The sequence below is a fragment of the Bubalus bubalis genome, chromosome 22, assembly GCF_019923935.1.
Source record: "Bubalus bubalis isolate 160015118507 breed Murrah chromosome 22, NDDB_SH_1, whole genome shotgun sequence".
NCBI classification, from domain to species: Eukaryota; Metazoa; Chordata; class Mammalia; order Artiodactyla; family Bovidae; genus Bubalus; species Bubalus bubalis.
The window spans coordinates 2,166,022-2,182,806 of NC_059178.1; the positions used below are offsets into that span (position 1 = coordinate 2,166,022).

Sequence of the window (16,785 nt, forward strand, 5' to 3'; positions counted from 1 at the left end):
ATGCCTGCCCAGCTCCTAGGTGGTCCCCCTGTCGGAGCGTCCCACTGAGCACCTCCTTTGTCGGGGCCCACACCCCATGCTCTGAGCTCCCTTCATTCCAGCCTTGCTCTCGGCTTAGTACGGGGTGGACTGGTGGGAAGAACGCTGGACCGCAGGTCGGGGGACACATCTACAACCGGGAGCGCTTTGTTAGGTCTCCAGTCACGATTTCCTTATCCACTAAGTGAGTGGCGATGGACTGGAAGATTAGCCTAAGGCTCTTTCTAGTTTCAAAACCAATTATCCTGGTTCTATAGTGAGCCCAGGTTACTATGCCAGTCCTCTTGGGTCTTCTTGAAGTTATGAAAGACCTTACTCCTGGGGAGTGAATACAGCCATAGCATTATTGATATTATTATTTTTTTGAAGGCTGGTGAGGAGGTCCTTTTGCAGAGGCAGTTCTTCGGGCGTCTCCCAGCAGACCAGCACACTGTCTGTACACCGCGCTGCTCTGACCCCATGGGCAGCGCTGGTTTGCTCTCTTCATCCCGACGCTTATAACCATCTTCCGAGCTGGTGCACTGTCTGCAGAGTTCTTGAAAAGGAGAGTTGTGTCTGTCCTAAATCGCAGTTACAAATTAGTAGAGAATAAAACAAATACCTCTGACTCGACTGCCCCGGCACGTACCTGTTTTGGAGTCCACAGAGAAATACGGCTGGCCCTGCAGGATGCTGTACACCACCCGGGCGCTGTTGCCGTAGGTCGGGTCGTCAGCGTCGGTGGCCGTCACCTGGATGACAGAAGTCCCTGAGGAAGAGAGGTGGTGGACACCTGTTCAAGCTGAGTTGCTCAAGACTGGATGCAAGCCTGAATGGGCAGTTTTAAAGCATTTGCAAATGTTATGTCTGCTTCCTTGGGAGGGTCTGTTTCTAGGTCAAGCTTCTATAACTGCTTAGCACAAAAGTACCTCTTTAGTGGGGATGGGAGTTATTTGTGTCTTAAATTCTTAATGACTTGTAAGGCCAGCGCAGGCTTTGGGCCCCGCATTCCTCTCTCGGTAATACCAAAACGCTTCTCCCTTATGAATCAGACATTATCTGCCTGCCCATCTATCACCTATCTTTTGTTTTGCTTTTTAAGAACCAGAACTGGGGATTGCCTGGTAGTCCAGTGGCTAAGACTCCATGCTCCCAGCGCAGGGGACTCCGGTTCAGTCCCTGGTTGGGGAACTAGATCCCACATGCTGCAACTAAAGATCTCCCATGGCGCAACAAAGATGGAAGATCCCAGATCCCAGGTGCCACAACTAAGACCCAGTGCAGTCAGATAAATAGGTGAGTAAAAATCGATTCAGGAGACCCAGAGCTGAGTGACAGTGCCAGGCTTAGTGTTGCCGCTGTCTGCACTGTGGCTGATTTCACGTCTGAGTGGCTCGGTGCAGCTTTGTGTTTTGGGGGCTGTTCTGCGCTTTCTCTCCTTCTCCACCTTGAGGTGGGAGGGCCTTCTAGAGGGGGACTGCTGTTGGTGAGGATCAGTGCATGCCCGCCTTACCCACTGGTGACATTTCCGGCACCGTGGCGACGTAAGGCCCGTCCAGGAACTTGGGCTCGTTGTCGTTGATGTCTTGGATTTTGATGATGAACTCGGACTCCGGCTCCATCGGCCTGCCCGTGCGCCTGTCCAGGGCCTGAGCCCTGAGCGTATACTGGGCCCTCTCCTCCCGGTCGAGCCTCTGAATGGCATGGATGTCGCCAGTGGTGTCGTCGATGGTGAACACGACGCCTGCGCCTTCTCCCGAGAGGATGTATTTGATGGAGCCGTCTCCCCGGTCCATGTCTGAATGAAGCTGAGGGGGAAAAGCACCGACCTCTCAACAGGTGTCGAAAATACACAGATTTTCAGTATGGTACAAGTGTATGATTTCCTTTCAAACAGGAAGACTTTTTCCCACTCAAATGTTTTAAATGTCTACAAAGAACTAACCTGCTTTGAACACGGCTGTATCAAAGAGCAAATATAAGTTGATGAACAAGCAAAATTTCTCCACTTCACATTCCGTGTCCTTAGTACTATTTTTAAAGTTCCTCTCCCTGAGAAGTACAGAAAACAGGCGTTCTGGAACGTGTAGGACCCGTATTGTATTGTGTTGCATCCCCTATTGTATTGTCCCATGTACAATAGGAGCAAGTCTAATAAGGAGGAATCCAGCTTTTCCATTTAATCTTTTTTAAAGGATGAGTGTAAACATTTAAAAATGTAAAAGTGTTGATGTAAATTATTTTGGAATTTCAAAAACTTTAGGACCGTCCAAGTTGGCTGAGAAGCTGATGAAGCAGCGAATAAAAACAGTCTGTGGCCACTGTGCTGTAGATACCGAATGACTTCTGGGGGCCCTTGAAATTCTCTCAATTCCACAGCTTCCCTCAGTAGGACTTTGCTTGCTTCTGTTGCAGGTATCAAAATGGAGTTTTACAGCTGGTTATTATTCTCTGTGTCAGGGTATCTATCATTTTGTTGGGACCCGTTTCTGGCCTTGTAATTGACTCACTCTGTATGTAGAAGGTTGTGGTAGGCACATGCTTTTATCTGCCCATCCAACTATATTTCCTCCCAAATTACTCTGTGACGACTCTCAAAATGAGCCCAGGGGCACAGTGCTCATTTTAAGCCCAGAAATAAACTCTTGCAGCTCTAATTATAGACAATGTGTATAAGTGGCAAGAACCCTAGAGTTTTGTGCTATCTTATAACAGTCCTTCTCTAAGAGGGCAATGAAAAATTAGTTACACGTAGTCAGTCGCCACTAACTCTTGTTTCTGGGCTTGCACAGTTCAGTGATAAAGTCCATGAGATTCAGTTAATAAAATAGACCAGTTTAGGCCAAAGAGGCAAATATATCTGGCCTGAAGACTATCTGTATCAGTTATAAATTGAGTGCCCTTGACAAATTATTTAATGTTTATAATTCTCAAGTTCCTCGTATTATAAATGTAGAGAACAGTGTTAATTCTTCCTTTGAAGGTTTGTTGGGATCATTAAAAATTAATGTATGTAAAGCGCCTAGAGTTCCCATAATAGGAAAGCTATAAATGGGGCCAATTATGAGGATGGTGTACATGCAGAGAGAGAAGGGTGTTAACATGCCCAGCTCTCCCGTACTCCCTTCGAACCTCCAGGATTGCAGCAGAGACGACAAAAGCAGCCTGTTGGCGGTTCTGTTACGCACAGCCCATGGTAAAGCTGGGGAAAGCTGCCTGAAGCGCTGCTGGGACAGCATTAGTCTGAGTGTTAAATGGCACGGACACCAAGAAAACACCAGAAAGTGTATTCACAGCATCTTGAGACAAGGATGGGCTGGGAGGCTGTGGCCGGCTTTGAGCTGATCTCAGACGGACTCACGGCCAAAGCACACAAGCAGTGATTTTGCTGCCTAGAGGAGTTCAGCTGTGTCTTATCAGAGAAGGGAAATAAAAGAACAAAACTGACTGGAAAAATAGCTGTGGATTTTTTTCTACTTAAAGAATTCTATTCAGAATATAAAGTCCTCACATTTCCTCATTCCTTATACATTATTATTATTATTTTTCACATTCTACATCTTCTATTTATTTCATTTAAGACAAGCAAGGTGCCTAGCTCTTATTGTGTAGAATGCAAAGTCATTTTATTTGGACCTGGCCACAAAGAAATGAAAATCCATTCCATCTGGAACTGTGTTCCCAGGCAGAGGAATGGAATTGGGAGGAGGAGGACAAAGATCTAAGGATTTAAAAAAAAATCCTTATATATTTCTGCATGTTTACATACATATGTATATACATATGTAAATTTAAATATAAATATGTGTAATTTTAAGGCTTTCACTTAGGACTTTCACTTAGAGTGAAGTAGGGCATGGCAGATTATCCAGGGGAGAAAGAAAGAATTGAAGCTGACATTAGAGAAAATATCCAGGGTTGTTTGGAGATATACTAGCTGTCATCTAAAAAGTTTGTCCTGCGAAACTTAAGAAGGTGAAGCGTCATTGTGATTATCATTGGCCAAGTTCAAGTTCTCTGCCTATGGAGAGTGCTTAGTAAGTAACAGGAGGCTAGAGAGCTTTGCTGCTCAAGAGATGGTCCTGGCTCCTCGGGAGTCACTCGGCTGGCTGACGTCAATGGTGTCCGGGCTGAAACTGGATCTGTGATCTTGAGTTTTGTCTGTATTGAGAGAAGAATTTGAGGCACTTTCTAGACTGAGTTCCTCGAAGTCAGGAGCCGTGTGGTTTTCATCTTAGTGTGAGTCTCATGTGTAGCAGATGCTCGGTAAGGTTGTGTGAACAAGTGGTACAGGGTGTAGTGCTGGAGTTAAAGCTTTTAGTGAAAGCAGGTTGTCTTTGTCTTAAAGGAGCTGGCAAGCATCGCCCAGGCAGCGTCTGTGCATCTTTGTGCACAGGAAAGCGGGGAGAGCCTCACAGAGAAGCAGGGCCACCTCCTAGGAACAGGAAGCCCTGCTGTTGCTGTTCAGCCGTTCAGTCCTGTCCAACTCTTCTCGACCCCACGGACTGTAGCCCACCAGACTCCTCTGGCCATAGGATTCTCCAGGCAAGAATACTGGAGTGGGTTGTCATTTCCTTCTCCAGGGGATTTTCCCGACACAGGGATTGAACCCATGTCTCCAATGGCAGGAGGATTCTTTACCTCTGAGCCACCCGGGAAGCCCAATAGGAAAAGTACCAGCTGTGAAAAGTGCCTGGGTCTACTTACATATAACTCATTTCTAGGGAATATACATTTGACCCTTGAACTACGTGGATGTGAACTTTGAGGGTGCACATATATGTGGATTTTTCGTTTTCAATTCTAAATGCTGCAAAGAGTCCTACGCATGCATCTGTGGAGCAGAACCGCGGATTCAGAGAACTGTGAACACAGAGGAACTGTGGATATGGACTGCAGGCCAGCTCTAGAGTTACGCTTGGATTTTCCCACTGTGTCGGGGTTGGTCCCCTAACCCCACGTGACTCAAGGGTCAACGAAAATCGTGTCGGTTCGGGATCTAGTCAGGGAACAAACCCACACCAGTCATTCTAGCAGAGAGAATTTAACATGAAGGATTGAAAAGGAAAAATGTTGAGGTATCATTGGAGATGATAACCAGTAACTCGAGGAAACAGCTTGTGCCCCTCTGGCTGGGGGAGCAGAGGGCAGGAGTTGGGAGCTCTTGGAATCTAGACGTTTGGAGGAGGCTGGGCTGGAGCCCTCTGAGAAGGGAGTGTTATTCCCTTGGGCTGGGCTCCAGGAGTTTAGAGGTGCCCCCCCCTCCAGCACCCACCCCCTATGGAGCTGAGACTCTGACCTCGGAGAAGGGGGCGCCCTCCAGTGGATGTGTGAGGCTGGGGTGTGGAAATGGTTCCAGAAACCAGAAGCAGCTCCCACAGATAAAAGGAGCGAGTCCCTCTCCTCCCGCCTCTGGTTCTCCCCCTAGAACATTCCACTCTCAGGACCTGGGAGCTGCTTGGAAACGGAGGAGCTGTGATGTGCAGAGTCCCCGGCCCGTAGAGTATGGGAAGGAGAATACAGAGCTGAGAGAGACTAGCCTAGTAGCCAGCACAGTGAAGTGAACTGAACATTAGGTTCTCCAGCCACAGAATGTACATTTGGTTGCAAAACTTGCAAAGAAGAAATATTAACAGCTTTTCTCTCAGTCACTCAGCAAACTGGAATAAAAGTGTGCTTCATATGTACCCATATGTAGCTCAGCTCACACTGACTGGGCAGCAGCGCTCTGGAGGAAGGCGCGGAGCTTCGGGAATGGAGTTGGTACCACACAGTTACCCCCATCCTGGGAAAACAGCTTTGTTACCCTAGACAGAATAAGACAGCTGGGTATCCTACTTAGCCTAACCTTGCTTTCGTCTCTAAGATCTTGAGCCAGAGGAGTAGCGAGTGACGGGAAGTACATGAAGGTCAACACGGGGGTGATGGCGCTCCTTTTCTCCGTCTTTCACGGTGCCGCGTATGGTTCCAGGAAGGCAGTGAGTGCTCACAATTTGTGGTTAGACAGCTTCCACGCCCTTGTTGACCTCAGCATGACTCGGGACCACAGATTCGTGCACGAGCACAAGCTCGCTGCATCCACCTCTTTGCATATGTCAATATAATTTCGCTTTGACACTACACTGCCTTGTCCCTGGGAAGCCCAGTGTGGATTTTGTAAGGCCATACCAATTACAGCTGATAATTGTTGCTGTACTCCTTTCTGAAAAAAGCAAATACTCAGGCAGGCTTTCTAAACAGACATCTTCCAGAGCTCATGGTGACGAGCTGAAATGCCCTGGGAGAGAGAGATGGGTTCTCTTTCAGAAGAAAGTAAGGGGGAAAAGTGCCTGGGTGAGTGAGCACACACCTCCCACCTTCAGGGAACAGGCTTGGTTACATTTCTGGTCTCACTGACACCGTGCGCTCTTCCGTGTGTCTCTCAGGGCGAGGTCTAAAGTCACGGCCACATACAGGCCAAAGAAAAAGAAAGCCCATGGCTTCGGTGTCAGATTTCCTATTAACCTTCTGTGTAACTTTGGGCAAGGACCGTAACCTCTCCGAACCTTCCCTTATTTAAATTATCCAGGAGAGGTGACTTAATACTTATTTCCTAGCACTGTTACGATGACTGAACCGTCTGCCTTATGCGCGTGGGACTGACATGCAGCGCTGTGGCACCCCAGGAAAGCGTCAGGCCCCCTAGTCTTTCTGAATTTTCCATGCTAGGTGTGTGGTGTCAGGGAAATGTAGGCAAGGCCAGGACGAGGTCTCAGTTTGTGCCCTTGGGAGAAGGAAGGAGGGCTCGAAATTGTACAACCACACAGAGCAATTACTGAATACAAAAGTGTTTTCCAAAACTTATTTTAGCAGGAGCTATGTACTCCTTGGAAGGAAAGTTATGACCAACCTAGATAGCATATTCAAAAGCAGAGACATTACTTTGCCAACAAAGGTCCGTCTAGTCAAGGCTATGGTTTTTCCTGTGGTCATATATGGATGTGAGAGTTGGACTGTGAAGAAAGCTGAGCGCAGAAGAATTGATGCTTTTGAACTGTGGTGTTGGAGAAGACTCTTGAGAGGCCCTTGGACTGCAAGGAGATCCAACCAGTCCATTCTGAAGGAGATCAGCCCTGGGATTTCTTTGGAGGGAATGATGCTAAAGCTGAAACTCCAGTACTTTGGCCACCTCATGTGAAGAGTTGACTCATTAGAAAAGACTCTGATGCTGGGAGGGATTGGGGGCAGGAGGAGAAGGGGATGACAGAGGATGAGATGGCTGGATGGCATCACTGACTCGATGGATGTGAGTCTCAGTGAACTCCGGGAGTTGATGATGGACAGGGAGGCCTGGCGTGCTGCGTGCGATTCACGGGGTCTCAAAGAGTCAGACACGACTGAGCGACTGAACTGAACTGAACTGAACTGATGTGTGTCTAGTTGGGAGAAATGTTTTGTAAATACCGAGTTGCTAGAAATCTTTGGAACTCTGAATGGAAGATGTATTCATGATGGAAAATGCTTTTAAGCTGGGACCCTGAGAAACTTGAACATGGCTGAGCGGAGAGGAGGGGACGGTGTGTGCCGGGCACGACAGCGGCATGCACACACCTCTGGGGCAGGGACCGACAGGGTGTGTTGTGTCGGGCTGGTAAGGAGACCCAGCCTGACGGAGATCAGGGTGAGACTGCAGCTATCCCAGCAGGGGGGCTCATTTTCTGGCAGTGCTTGCCCTGTATGCTGAGAGCTCTGATGAGCACTGCAGAGCGACAGCGCTTCCTTAATCAGACGAGTGACGTGATGGGAAGGGCGCTTCAAGGAGATAAAAGGCCCGAGTCCCGGGGGGAGGGCCCAGGAGATCCTCCCTTACTAAGCCCGCTCAGTTAATCTAATCATGAAGACCCGGAGGACCACAGGGAGGACAGATCTGGAGAGGATGAGTGACTCAGAGAAAGTGGCAAGGGGATGCTGGCAGGATGTGACAGGTGCATGAAGGAAGAGAAGGAGAGGAAGTCAAAGAGAACCCACAGGTTCTGAGGCTCGGGGTTTGCGGGTACATGAGGTGTGCGCTACTGAGCTGCTCAGCTCCGTAAGGAACGCACTAGGCTGCTGCTGCTACCACGGTCACTAGTCGTCATCTGACTTCTACTACAGGGCAACCATCACTAAGATCTTACTCTGGACCCGGCACTCTGCTAAAGCACTTTCCCTGTTGTAGTCAGTTCACTTAATCCTTATCACTCTAGGAGGCAGTCGTGTCTGTGTGACAGGCACTGTGTTAGGTCTTGTGGGGGAAATGCAAGCGGCACCCTTGTCCTCACAGAGCTTATAGTCTGGTCTAAGGCTTCCCAGGTGGCTCCAGTGGTAAAGACTCTGCCTGTCAATGCAGAAGACACAGGAGACTCAGGTTCGATCCCTGGGTCAGGAAGATCCCCTGGCGGAGCATATGGCAACCCGCTCCAGTATTCCTGTCTGAAAAGTCCCATGGACAGAGGAGCCTGGCGGGGTACAGCCTATGAGGCTGCAAAGAGTCGGATGCGACTGAGAGCACGCGCGCGCGCACACACATGACCCCAGCAATACAGATATAGACAAATGAACAACTTAGATATTGTAGGTTTTGATTAGAATGGGGAAAGCCTAATGGTAGTGAGAGAGTCCAACAGGGGTGTGCCTTAGAGGACGGTCAAGGCAAAGCTAGGTGAGAAATGAACCCTCGAAGATGAAGAGGAGCCGACCCCGAGGGGAGCCACGACGAGCGCGTCTCACGATGCGGGGAGGAAGGCAGAGCCGGCTAGACTGGGAGCTGCCGGAGGCCGCCTCCCCAGGTCTGGGTGGAGAGAGGGCGGCAGTCAGAACCCTGGCTGAGAGGGCGGGAAGGGCAACGTGCCACGTGGCGGGGGCCGGCGTGGGGGGGAGGGAGGTTGTGCCACGTGGCGGGGGCTGGGGGTGGGCGAGGCACGTGGCGGGGGCCGGGGGGGGGGGGGGGGGTCGTGCCACGTGGCCGGGGCCGCTGGGGGGTGGGGGGCGAGACACGTGGCAGGGGCCGGCGGTAGGTGTGCCTTGTGGCGGGGGCCAGCAGGGGGGCGAGACACGGGGCGGGGATGGCGGGGGGCGAGACACGTGGCAGGGGCCGGCGGGGCGGCTGTGGGAGGAGAGGCCCCGAGAGAGGAGGGCGGGTCTGGGTGGCTCAGAGCGCAGCGGGAAGGCCCTGACGGCCAGCAGCAGGGTGATGCGGTCTGTGTCGGCCGTGTCCGCCTCTGCGGCCCCGTGGACTGTAGCCCCTCGGGCTCCTCTGTCTGTGGGATTCTCCAGGCCAGAACCCTGGAGTGGGGTGCCATGCCCTCCTCCAGGGGATCTTCCCGACCAGGGGATCGAACCTGGGTCTCCTGAATCGCAGGCAGAGTCTTTACGGTCTCACTCACATTTCAAAAGATCGTGTATGGAGAGGGGCCTCGAAGGAAGTGCGGGCAGAAGTAAGGATGCTGCTGGGGGGACAGGTGTTTGCGCAGGTTGAGATGACGGTGGGCGCGGGGGTGAGACGGAGGAGGGTTTGCTTGGCTCCGGACTAACGCGATCTGCAGGCGCAGGGACCGAGGGGAGGGGCCGCCTGACCAGCAGGGCCCGGGCTTAGGAGCTGGGAGGTGGCAGTGCCGCCACGGGGACGACCGAGGGCAGACTGGGTTCGGGAGGGAGACTGGGGACGCTTCAGTGGATGGAGGCCAAGGAGTTCTAAATGCGGAGCAGGAGGGTTTTCCTTCTGAAGCTCGGACGAGTGGTCTGAGCCAGAGACGGAGGCTTTGAATTCACTGCTTTAGGGGTTTGAAGCCATAGAGGTGAGTTTAAAACCAGCCCCCAGGGGTGGGTGTGATGGGGAAGACGCCACAGGTGGGCAGGGAGGACCGACGAGAGGCTGAGAAGGGAGGAGGAAGAACAGGGCTGTGAACGCCGTGAAGCTGAGGGAAGAACGTGAGTCAGGATGGAGGGGCTGGGCAGCGGCGTCCAGGGCCCCCGTGGGGCGGCTCCGTAAACTGGACCCTCAGCTCTCGCGGTGGGGAGGTCCCGAGGAGCCCCGAAAACATGGCATCTGTGCAGAGACAGGGCGGAGGGCAGCTACCTAGGCTCAGTGGTTTAGCCACTAAGTTGTGTCCAACCCTTGTGACCCTGTGGGCTGTAGCCCACCAGGCTCCTCTCTCCGTAGTGTTCTCCAGGCAAGAATGCTGGAGTGGGTGGACATTCCCTTCTCCAGGGGATCTTCCCGACCCAGGGATCGAACCCGGGTCTCCTGCACTGCAGGCAGATTCTTTACCGACTGAGCTACCAGGGAAGCCCACCTGGGTTGAGAAGTGGGTGGAAGTTGAGGAAAGAGCTTAGGTAGACAACTCTTGAGAAGCTGTAGTTCTCTTATTAGCCTTCTTCAACATTTGAGGAACCAGGTTAAGAGGACTTAGTGACCCGCCGAGAGTCACTCTGGAAGCAATTGGCGGAGCTGGGTTTTGCACCCACATGTCTTTGACTCTGAAACCTGCACTCTTAGCCTGTGTGCTAAGCAAGTATTTAAGTTATTTGAATGAATTATTTATTTTCTAATTAGTTCCTTGTTTCCCATGTTCTCTCACTTAGTTGCTTTTGCAAAATGGCCTCTGATTAACATCCAAATAAAGTAAACACAGGAGAAAGCCACGATTAAAAATGAAACGATGCTAGATAAATCAAGGGATTTCGAGTGTGAAGTCTATAAATATATTCATTGATCATCTCCAGCAATCCTAAAGCACAAGCTAGGATCTTCTGAAATGAAGAATGTTTTATTCTTTTTTCTTTTTTTTCATTAAATTTTGGCCTCAGGCAATACCTGTGGAAATGCTTTGAAAAAAAAAACAAACCCCAAGCTCCTCCCTCTGTGTTTCTCAGTTTACTTCTTCCTTATCCTGTTACTCCTGAGGCTGCTGCCGCCTGTATGAGGACTTGAACAGTTCTTGCAGGACCCAAGTCTTTTCCTCCAGAAACCCAGTTCCTAGCCTTTCCCACTCAGGACAGAGGCAAGAACAAAGAGAGAAGCCTTTCCTTTCTGACCCGTATCTGACAAAGCGAAAACTAGATCTCAACTAGCTGTCAGTTAACATACCTCTAGTTTAAAATTGTTCTCAGGCCTCAGACTGTGCGAGCTTTCATAGTTCATATTCCTATTCAATTTCAATATCCGGTATTCGGATAACTTATCGGTCTCTTTGGCAGTTCTTACCTTGCCGACATACAGAGGGTCAGTTCCAGTGTATTCCTCCAGAACAAAAAACTGGTTCCACACCCAGCTCCTCTTTGTCCGCGGGTGTGGCTGTGGCTTGTCTGACAGGAATGCTTCTAGTCTGCCTGGCAGTGTCGGAGTGCCCGAGAGAACAGGGGTTGTAAGGTCCATCAGTCCCCAGAAGTACAAGGACACGCCAAGTCCAAGCCAGCTCTTTGCATTGCTCATTCTACCAGAAGTCCACATGGGATGGCCAGGTTTCCAGAAAGTAAAGTCCAGGATGACAAAGCCACTGCACTTCAGTATTTTCCAGATAAAAAAATAATGCAGTTTATTGAACACTTATGCTCCCAGTGAGGTCCTGATCCAAGCCCGTCTGCTTGAAGTCCGCTTCCTGTCAAGTGAAGGAAAACACAGTGTGATGACGTCAGATTCTTTCCTGTGGGCTTATAGCAAGTTTTCAAGAAATGTCAGTAAATATTCGGCTTTTCTAGTCAACAAATGAAGGAGTCATGACATGTTACTGCTTTAGAAGTGTTTAAGTAGTAAATAATATTTTGATAAAAATAAGACAACTTATCTTGATATAATCAATCCCAAACCTTCAAAAATGGATTTCAGCAGAAATAAAACTAGTGAATAAATTCCTTCACATTGGTAACTAGAGGGATATGCTGTATTATTGATTGGCTTTTTGAAATATTTATGATAAGACAACCTCCTACATTCTTAAAAATAGCATTCATTTCCAAAATTGGCAACTAATATTCATATTTTCATTAGCCCAACTGCTTTTCTTGGTTCCTTAGAAAACCAAAAGCAAAATCTAACCATCTTTTTTTGCCACCCACAATTATATTTTGCTTACTCCACGTTATTGATAATATTAAGAGTCAGACTTCATTTATAAACAGCCATGGATCACTTCTGACTTTAATCATTCTCTGAGCTCATGGTGGAATTTGAGTTTCACACTCTACTGCTTCAGCTCTGAAGCACTGATAGGGACTGCTAATGTAACCTTTCTAGGATCCGAAAGGTCAGTTAATCATCGTATCATTCACAGTAGACTTTAAAGTGCTATCAGTCACATGCTTCCCTGGGCACAGGAGAGAGTTCTTGCCAACATTATTTTTCCCCTGAGCTGAAAGACTCATTTAGGCAAAGGGATGTTGACTTCTACCCTGGGGACTCCTTTTCATCAGTCACACTTCTTTTGTTGCTATGAGGTCAGATTGGCTGGTGACCTCACTCCTGAGCTATGACCTCATCAACCTTTTCTTCCTTTACTTGGGCTGGATGTAATGAGCTGGCCTAGCACTCAAGCCATTCTGTCAGAACTGTTAGAATGTCTTCTGTGGGCTTAATATTTTCACTGTTACGTGGAGAACTGCTGTCGTCTTCTTAGAGCAAATGTGTTTATTCGGCCATTTCAGACCCAGGCAACTAGGTAGTGCTCCGTTTCAACAAGCGGCGAAATCCACGCACTGATGCTAGCTCAGTTACCACTCCCCTGCCATCATCAGAACTCGTGCTAGCTTCCTCTCAAATACTCGCTATTGAAATGAACAAGAGAATTAAAAAGATATCCTGTAATAATCCCATGCAATATGCCATTTCACTTCTGTAGAAGAAATCATTTGAACGAGAGCTGATAACGAGGAATAGGGTGGGGGAGACTATCGAATTTCTATAACAGAATGGGAGGCTGTGCCTCTTATCGGTTCTAGCTCTAGAGGCAGATTGATTGTCAAGTGAAGGCTAGCTAGCTATGTCTTCTTTTGAGTGACATGTTGGTTAATATTAAGAACAATGGTGTGCTGGAAAGGGGGTCACCAAGTATTACTTGTTTCTTTTCTCTTTAGACTGATCCACGGAAACCCAGCTCACTGATCCTTGTCTAAGGGGAGACCTTCTGGGAGAAGGAACCTTAACCCCAGAAATGAATTAGTGAAAAAGATTGGTGAGAATTAGCTATGCTGTTGTAGGGAGCTAGAAGATGCAATAAAGGGTATTACCAAAAAAAAAAAAGGCTATTGCTAGAATGAATCCTGGGATCGGTAGCCACAGTGGGAATATTGCGTACCTTGTGAAACACAGACCTATCTGTAATTTTGCACATGTTTGCTAGACTAAGGGTCAGACAGTTTGACCCCTGGTTCTGCTTTCATTACCTCTGACTGGTTGATGTCTATGAATTTTTATTCCTCTATTAAGCAGTGAATGCTATTAATAGTTCTCCCACCTACTTCACAGGATACCCATGAGGATTTGTTGGGACAATGTATGTGAATATGTTCTGTAAATGACTAAGGTGCCAGCTGACAATTGAACAGCCACACAAGGAAAAATTACTGAGTCATGTGTAGAAGTGATGAAGCTGAGCCTGAAACATATCTCTTGGGCACTTTTGGGGCCAAAATATATATATATATATATATATATATATATATATATATATATCTGAAAGGGCCCTATATATATATTATATATAATATATATATTACATATATTATTTTACAGATCTCTGCGTCTGTGATAAGTATTACTGGGGAGTAAATTCTGGCCCAGACCAATTCTGTAATAGCCAAACTTTTTTTTTTCTTTTTGATATGAGGAAACATTGAAGAACTGTTTGAAAACTTTGTAGAGAGAATTTACTTTTGGGGTCACACTTATCAAAGATAGAGCTCAAAATGTGTATTAATGCATTTCCTTGAACGCCTGTGTCTCATACGTGTGCCTTTGTCTAAGCATTACTTTCAGTGGCTTTGATGACTTTCTCTAGCTACTTTAATCATGTCGCTTTGGGCTCTAAGTGAGCAGGTGCGTGTACGTTGAGTGAGGGGCTGGGCCATGCAAATGTCCCCTCTCCTGCTCCCACTACTAAATGTTCTGAATGGAATGAGTTTTGAGGAAATTTCGAGAGGAATTTTAGGGAATTTTAGGTAGATTTTGAGGAATTTTAAGACTGTCCGTTCTATTCTCCCATCTCTAACAAGCTGGATATGCATTCTTGCCAATTAAAACCTCCTATCTTTACCTATAAGTGTGATCTGAAGAGCTCAGGGAAAAAAGGAGGCGTTCTGTGGAATCTTTGTGATGAATATTTTGTGGGCTGTTCAGTTGCTTCTGCTTTCATCTCTCTTTCCTGCCCACTTTGGCCTCCTACACACCAGTGCAAAGCCCTCGCGTTCTTCCCTTTCACGAGCAACGCACAGAAGTGGCTTCTGGATGTTTGGGGCCTGTGGAGCCCTTGGTGACCCCGTGAAAGGGCTGGTGGTCCACATGTCCCACTCGTGTCCCCTGTGATACACCTGAAATTCCAAAGCCCACAGTGCCTGGGAACTCTTTTTGTGTTAAATAACTCGATGGCTACAGCTGATTGGCAAGCACTTTCTTCCTGCTTTCTTAGGATGGAATGCATGAAAAATACTCCCTGCCTAACTTTTCAGAAAGCAATATCTGGGTTATCCAATAGTTAAAGAAGAGTTATTCTTTTCACAATTAGAGTTGTTTATGCAGGTGAGGAGAAAATTGGTTCTGTCAGAAATACTAACCAGTCTGCAATTATTATAAATAAGATGGTTCTCATATTCATGTTTTTTTCCTCCAGGGTAAGAATAGCAATGATGTGTCTAATGCTGGGCTAATTGCTGTTGTTCTTATAAAGGGAGAGACTACTATATGTATATATAGGTCTGTTTTGAAAGACCATGTATGCTACATGAAGACAACATTAGTGGAAATTGACTTCTGTGTTAAATGAGTCTTTTGAAAGTTTTTTTTTTCCCTTCCCATCCTGCCTGAAGAAAGTAAACAGCTTGGTAATGAACCCAGTAGGAAGAAATTAAAGTTGTACATAAAAGTGTGCTCTCAGTGAATTGTTTATTTCGTTACTTAAATTTGCTGTGATATTTAAAATGTAAGGGAAAGGAATGGTTACTGCTTTCTCCTTGAAATGAACTGGGCTTTTATGGTCTCCCTCTGATTTCTGTCTTCATTATTCCAGTTTTCCCAAGCTTTTCGTGGTTAATGGAAATACTACTCAGTAAGCTCAAGTGACATCTCGACGGAAGCAGGAGAGTCAGTCACCTCTGTTGCTGACTTCCTCTAAGGATGGGGGTGGGGTTGTTTTAATTTTCTGTTCTGACTTCATGCTTTATAGCGGTAAATGGAGGCTGTGTTGCTATGGTTTCCGACAGCTAAACTTCTTAAGCCATCACTTTTACTTATAATAAGAGCCTCAATAATGTACTTCAAAAGAAAGGCAGAACTTTGCGAGGATCCTGGATATTAGAGTGAAGTATGGTGGTGCGTCACGAGGAGCGTCAGCATGAAACCAGACGCATCTCCGCGCAGAGTCACCTCACCTCCCAGTCAAGAGTCTCTTCTGAGAAACACAGACGTTTCACTGAAAAGTCAGTCCCTCTGTGTGGAGGACAGGTGGTCCCGGGTGTAAACTGGAGTGAAAAATTCATATGAAGATGGTGTCTGTGAATATGTGCAGTTCACAAACAATAAGACTCCCACTGGGGAAGCCCATAAAGAAAATATTTTCAGTGCTTCTGTAAACGAGCTTTCAACATCCCTGGGTCTGTGTGTGCATGTCTGTGCTACTGACGAAATGGAAGTGGTGTATAGTGTAGGTTTGCATGCTGGAAGATGACATAGTTCCCTGACCTGAAGCCTTTTTCTTTTCCTACAGATGTTCCGTTTTGATTTTCAACTGGGCCGTCACTAAGTGAGTAGAGGCTCGGATCCTCTGTGGCCACCGACTCACCAGCCTCCCCAGATCTACCCGTCTGTGGAGGTGACCGAGTCTCAGCAGAACAGCAGAACCAGAAGAGGTGGTCCAGGTATGAGGGTTTCTGGATCTGGGCTGTGTGCTCGCTTCCAGTCCCCTACTCCACCCTTACCTGCCTAATGAATGACACTGCCCCAACTCCTCAGTTAACGTGTCTGAAATGGGATATATCTTAAAATCAGTACGTAGGCTTAATGTGGTCCTATTTCCTCTCCCATCTTTCAAAGAAGCTGTTAATAAATTGATGGTGTGTCTAGAACTGAAGAATTATGCTTTTACCTTTTTATAAAATCGAACGGAATTCTTAATTTCCATAGAGAGTTCTTAGAAAAGGTAGTCATCACTCTTATTTATTTTCCTTTGAATTCCTGCTCCTCCAAGTCCCTCAAAACCTATGGAAAACGTGAGCCTGAAGGCCCGGCTCTTACAGTTCTCACTCAAGCGTGATCAGCCCCAGAAATCTTCCCTTCCTCCCCACTTGCTCTCCTTGCTCTCCTCTCCTTCCCACAACCAGATTAGTTTGGACGAGGGAGTGCTGTTTTAAGATGTTCAGAAATGGAGCTGTGGGGTTGCTGTGGCAGAGGGGGAGGTACAGGGTGGCTTAGTTGAAGGTTTTAGGAACAATATATGGTTTTATGTAAGACAAGGGGTGTGTGAGTTTGAGTGTGTGCATGTGTGTCTCCCCATGTGGGCGAGAGGAACAGAAGGAAAAAATGGTAGAAAGCTTGAATTATGT

The 16,785-nt window shown here is 47.6% G+C and overlaps 1 protein-coding gene across 1 annotated transcript in view; it reads right to left on the reverse strand.

Moving 5' to 3' along the window:
• Positions 1 to 16,785, reverse strand: part of CDH20 (cadherin 20) — a 216,851-nt gene that overhangs the window by 44,964 nt on the left and 155,102 nt on the right. Inside the window, exons 2-4 of the mRNA XM_025273737.3 lie at positions 11,243 to 11,636; positions 1,532 to 1,826; positions 668 to 787 (exon numbers count right to left, since the gene is read on the reverse strand). Coding sequence (XP_025129522.1) covers positions 668 to 787; positions 1,532 to 1,826; positions 11,243 to 11,488 — 661 coding nt within the window. The 5' untranslated portion in view covers positions 11,489 to 11,636. The remainder of the gene's footprint in view (positions 1 to 667; positions 788 to 1,531; positions 1,827 to 11,242; positions 11,637 to 16,785) is intronic.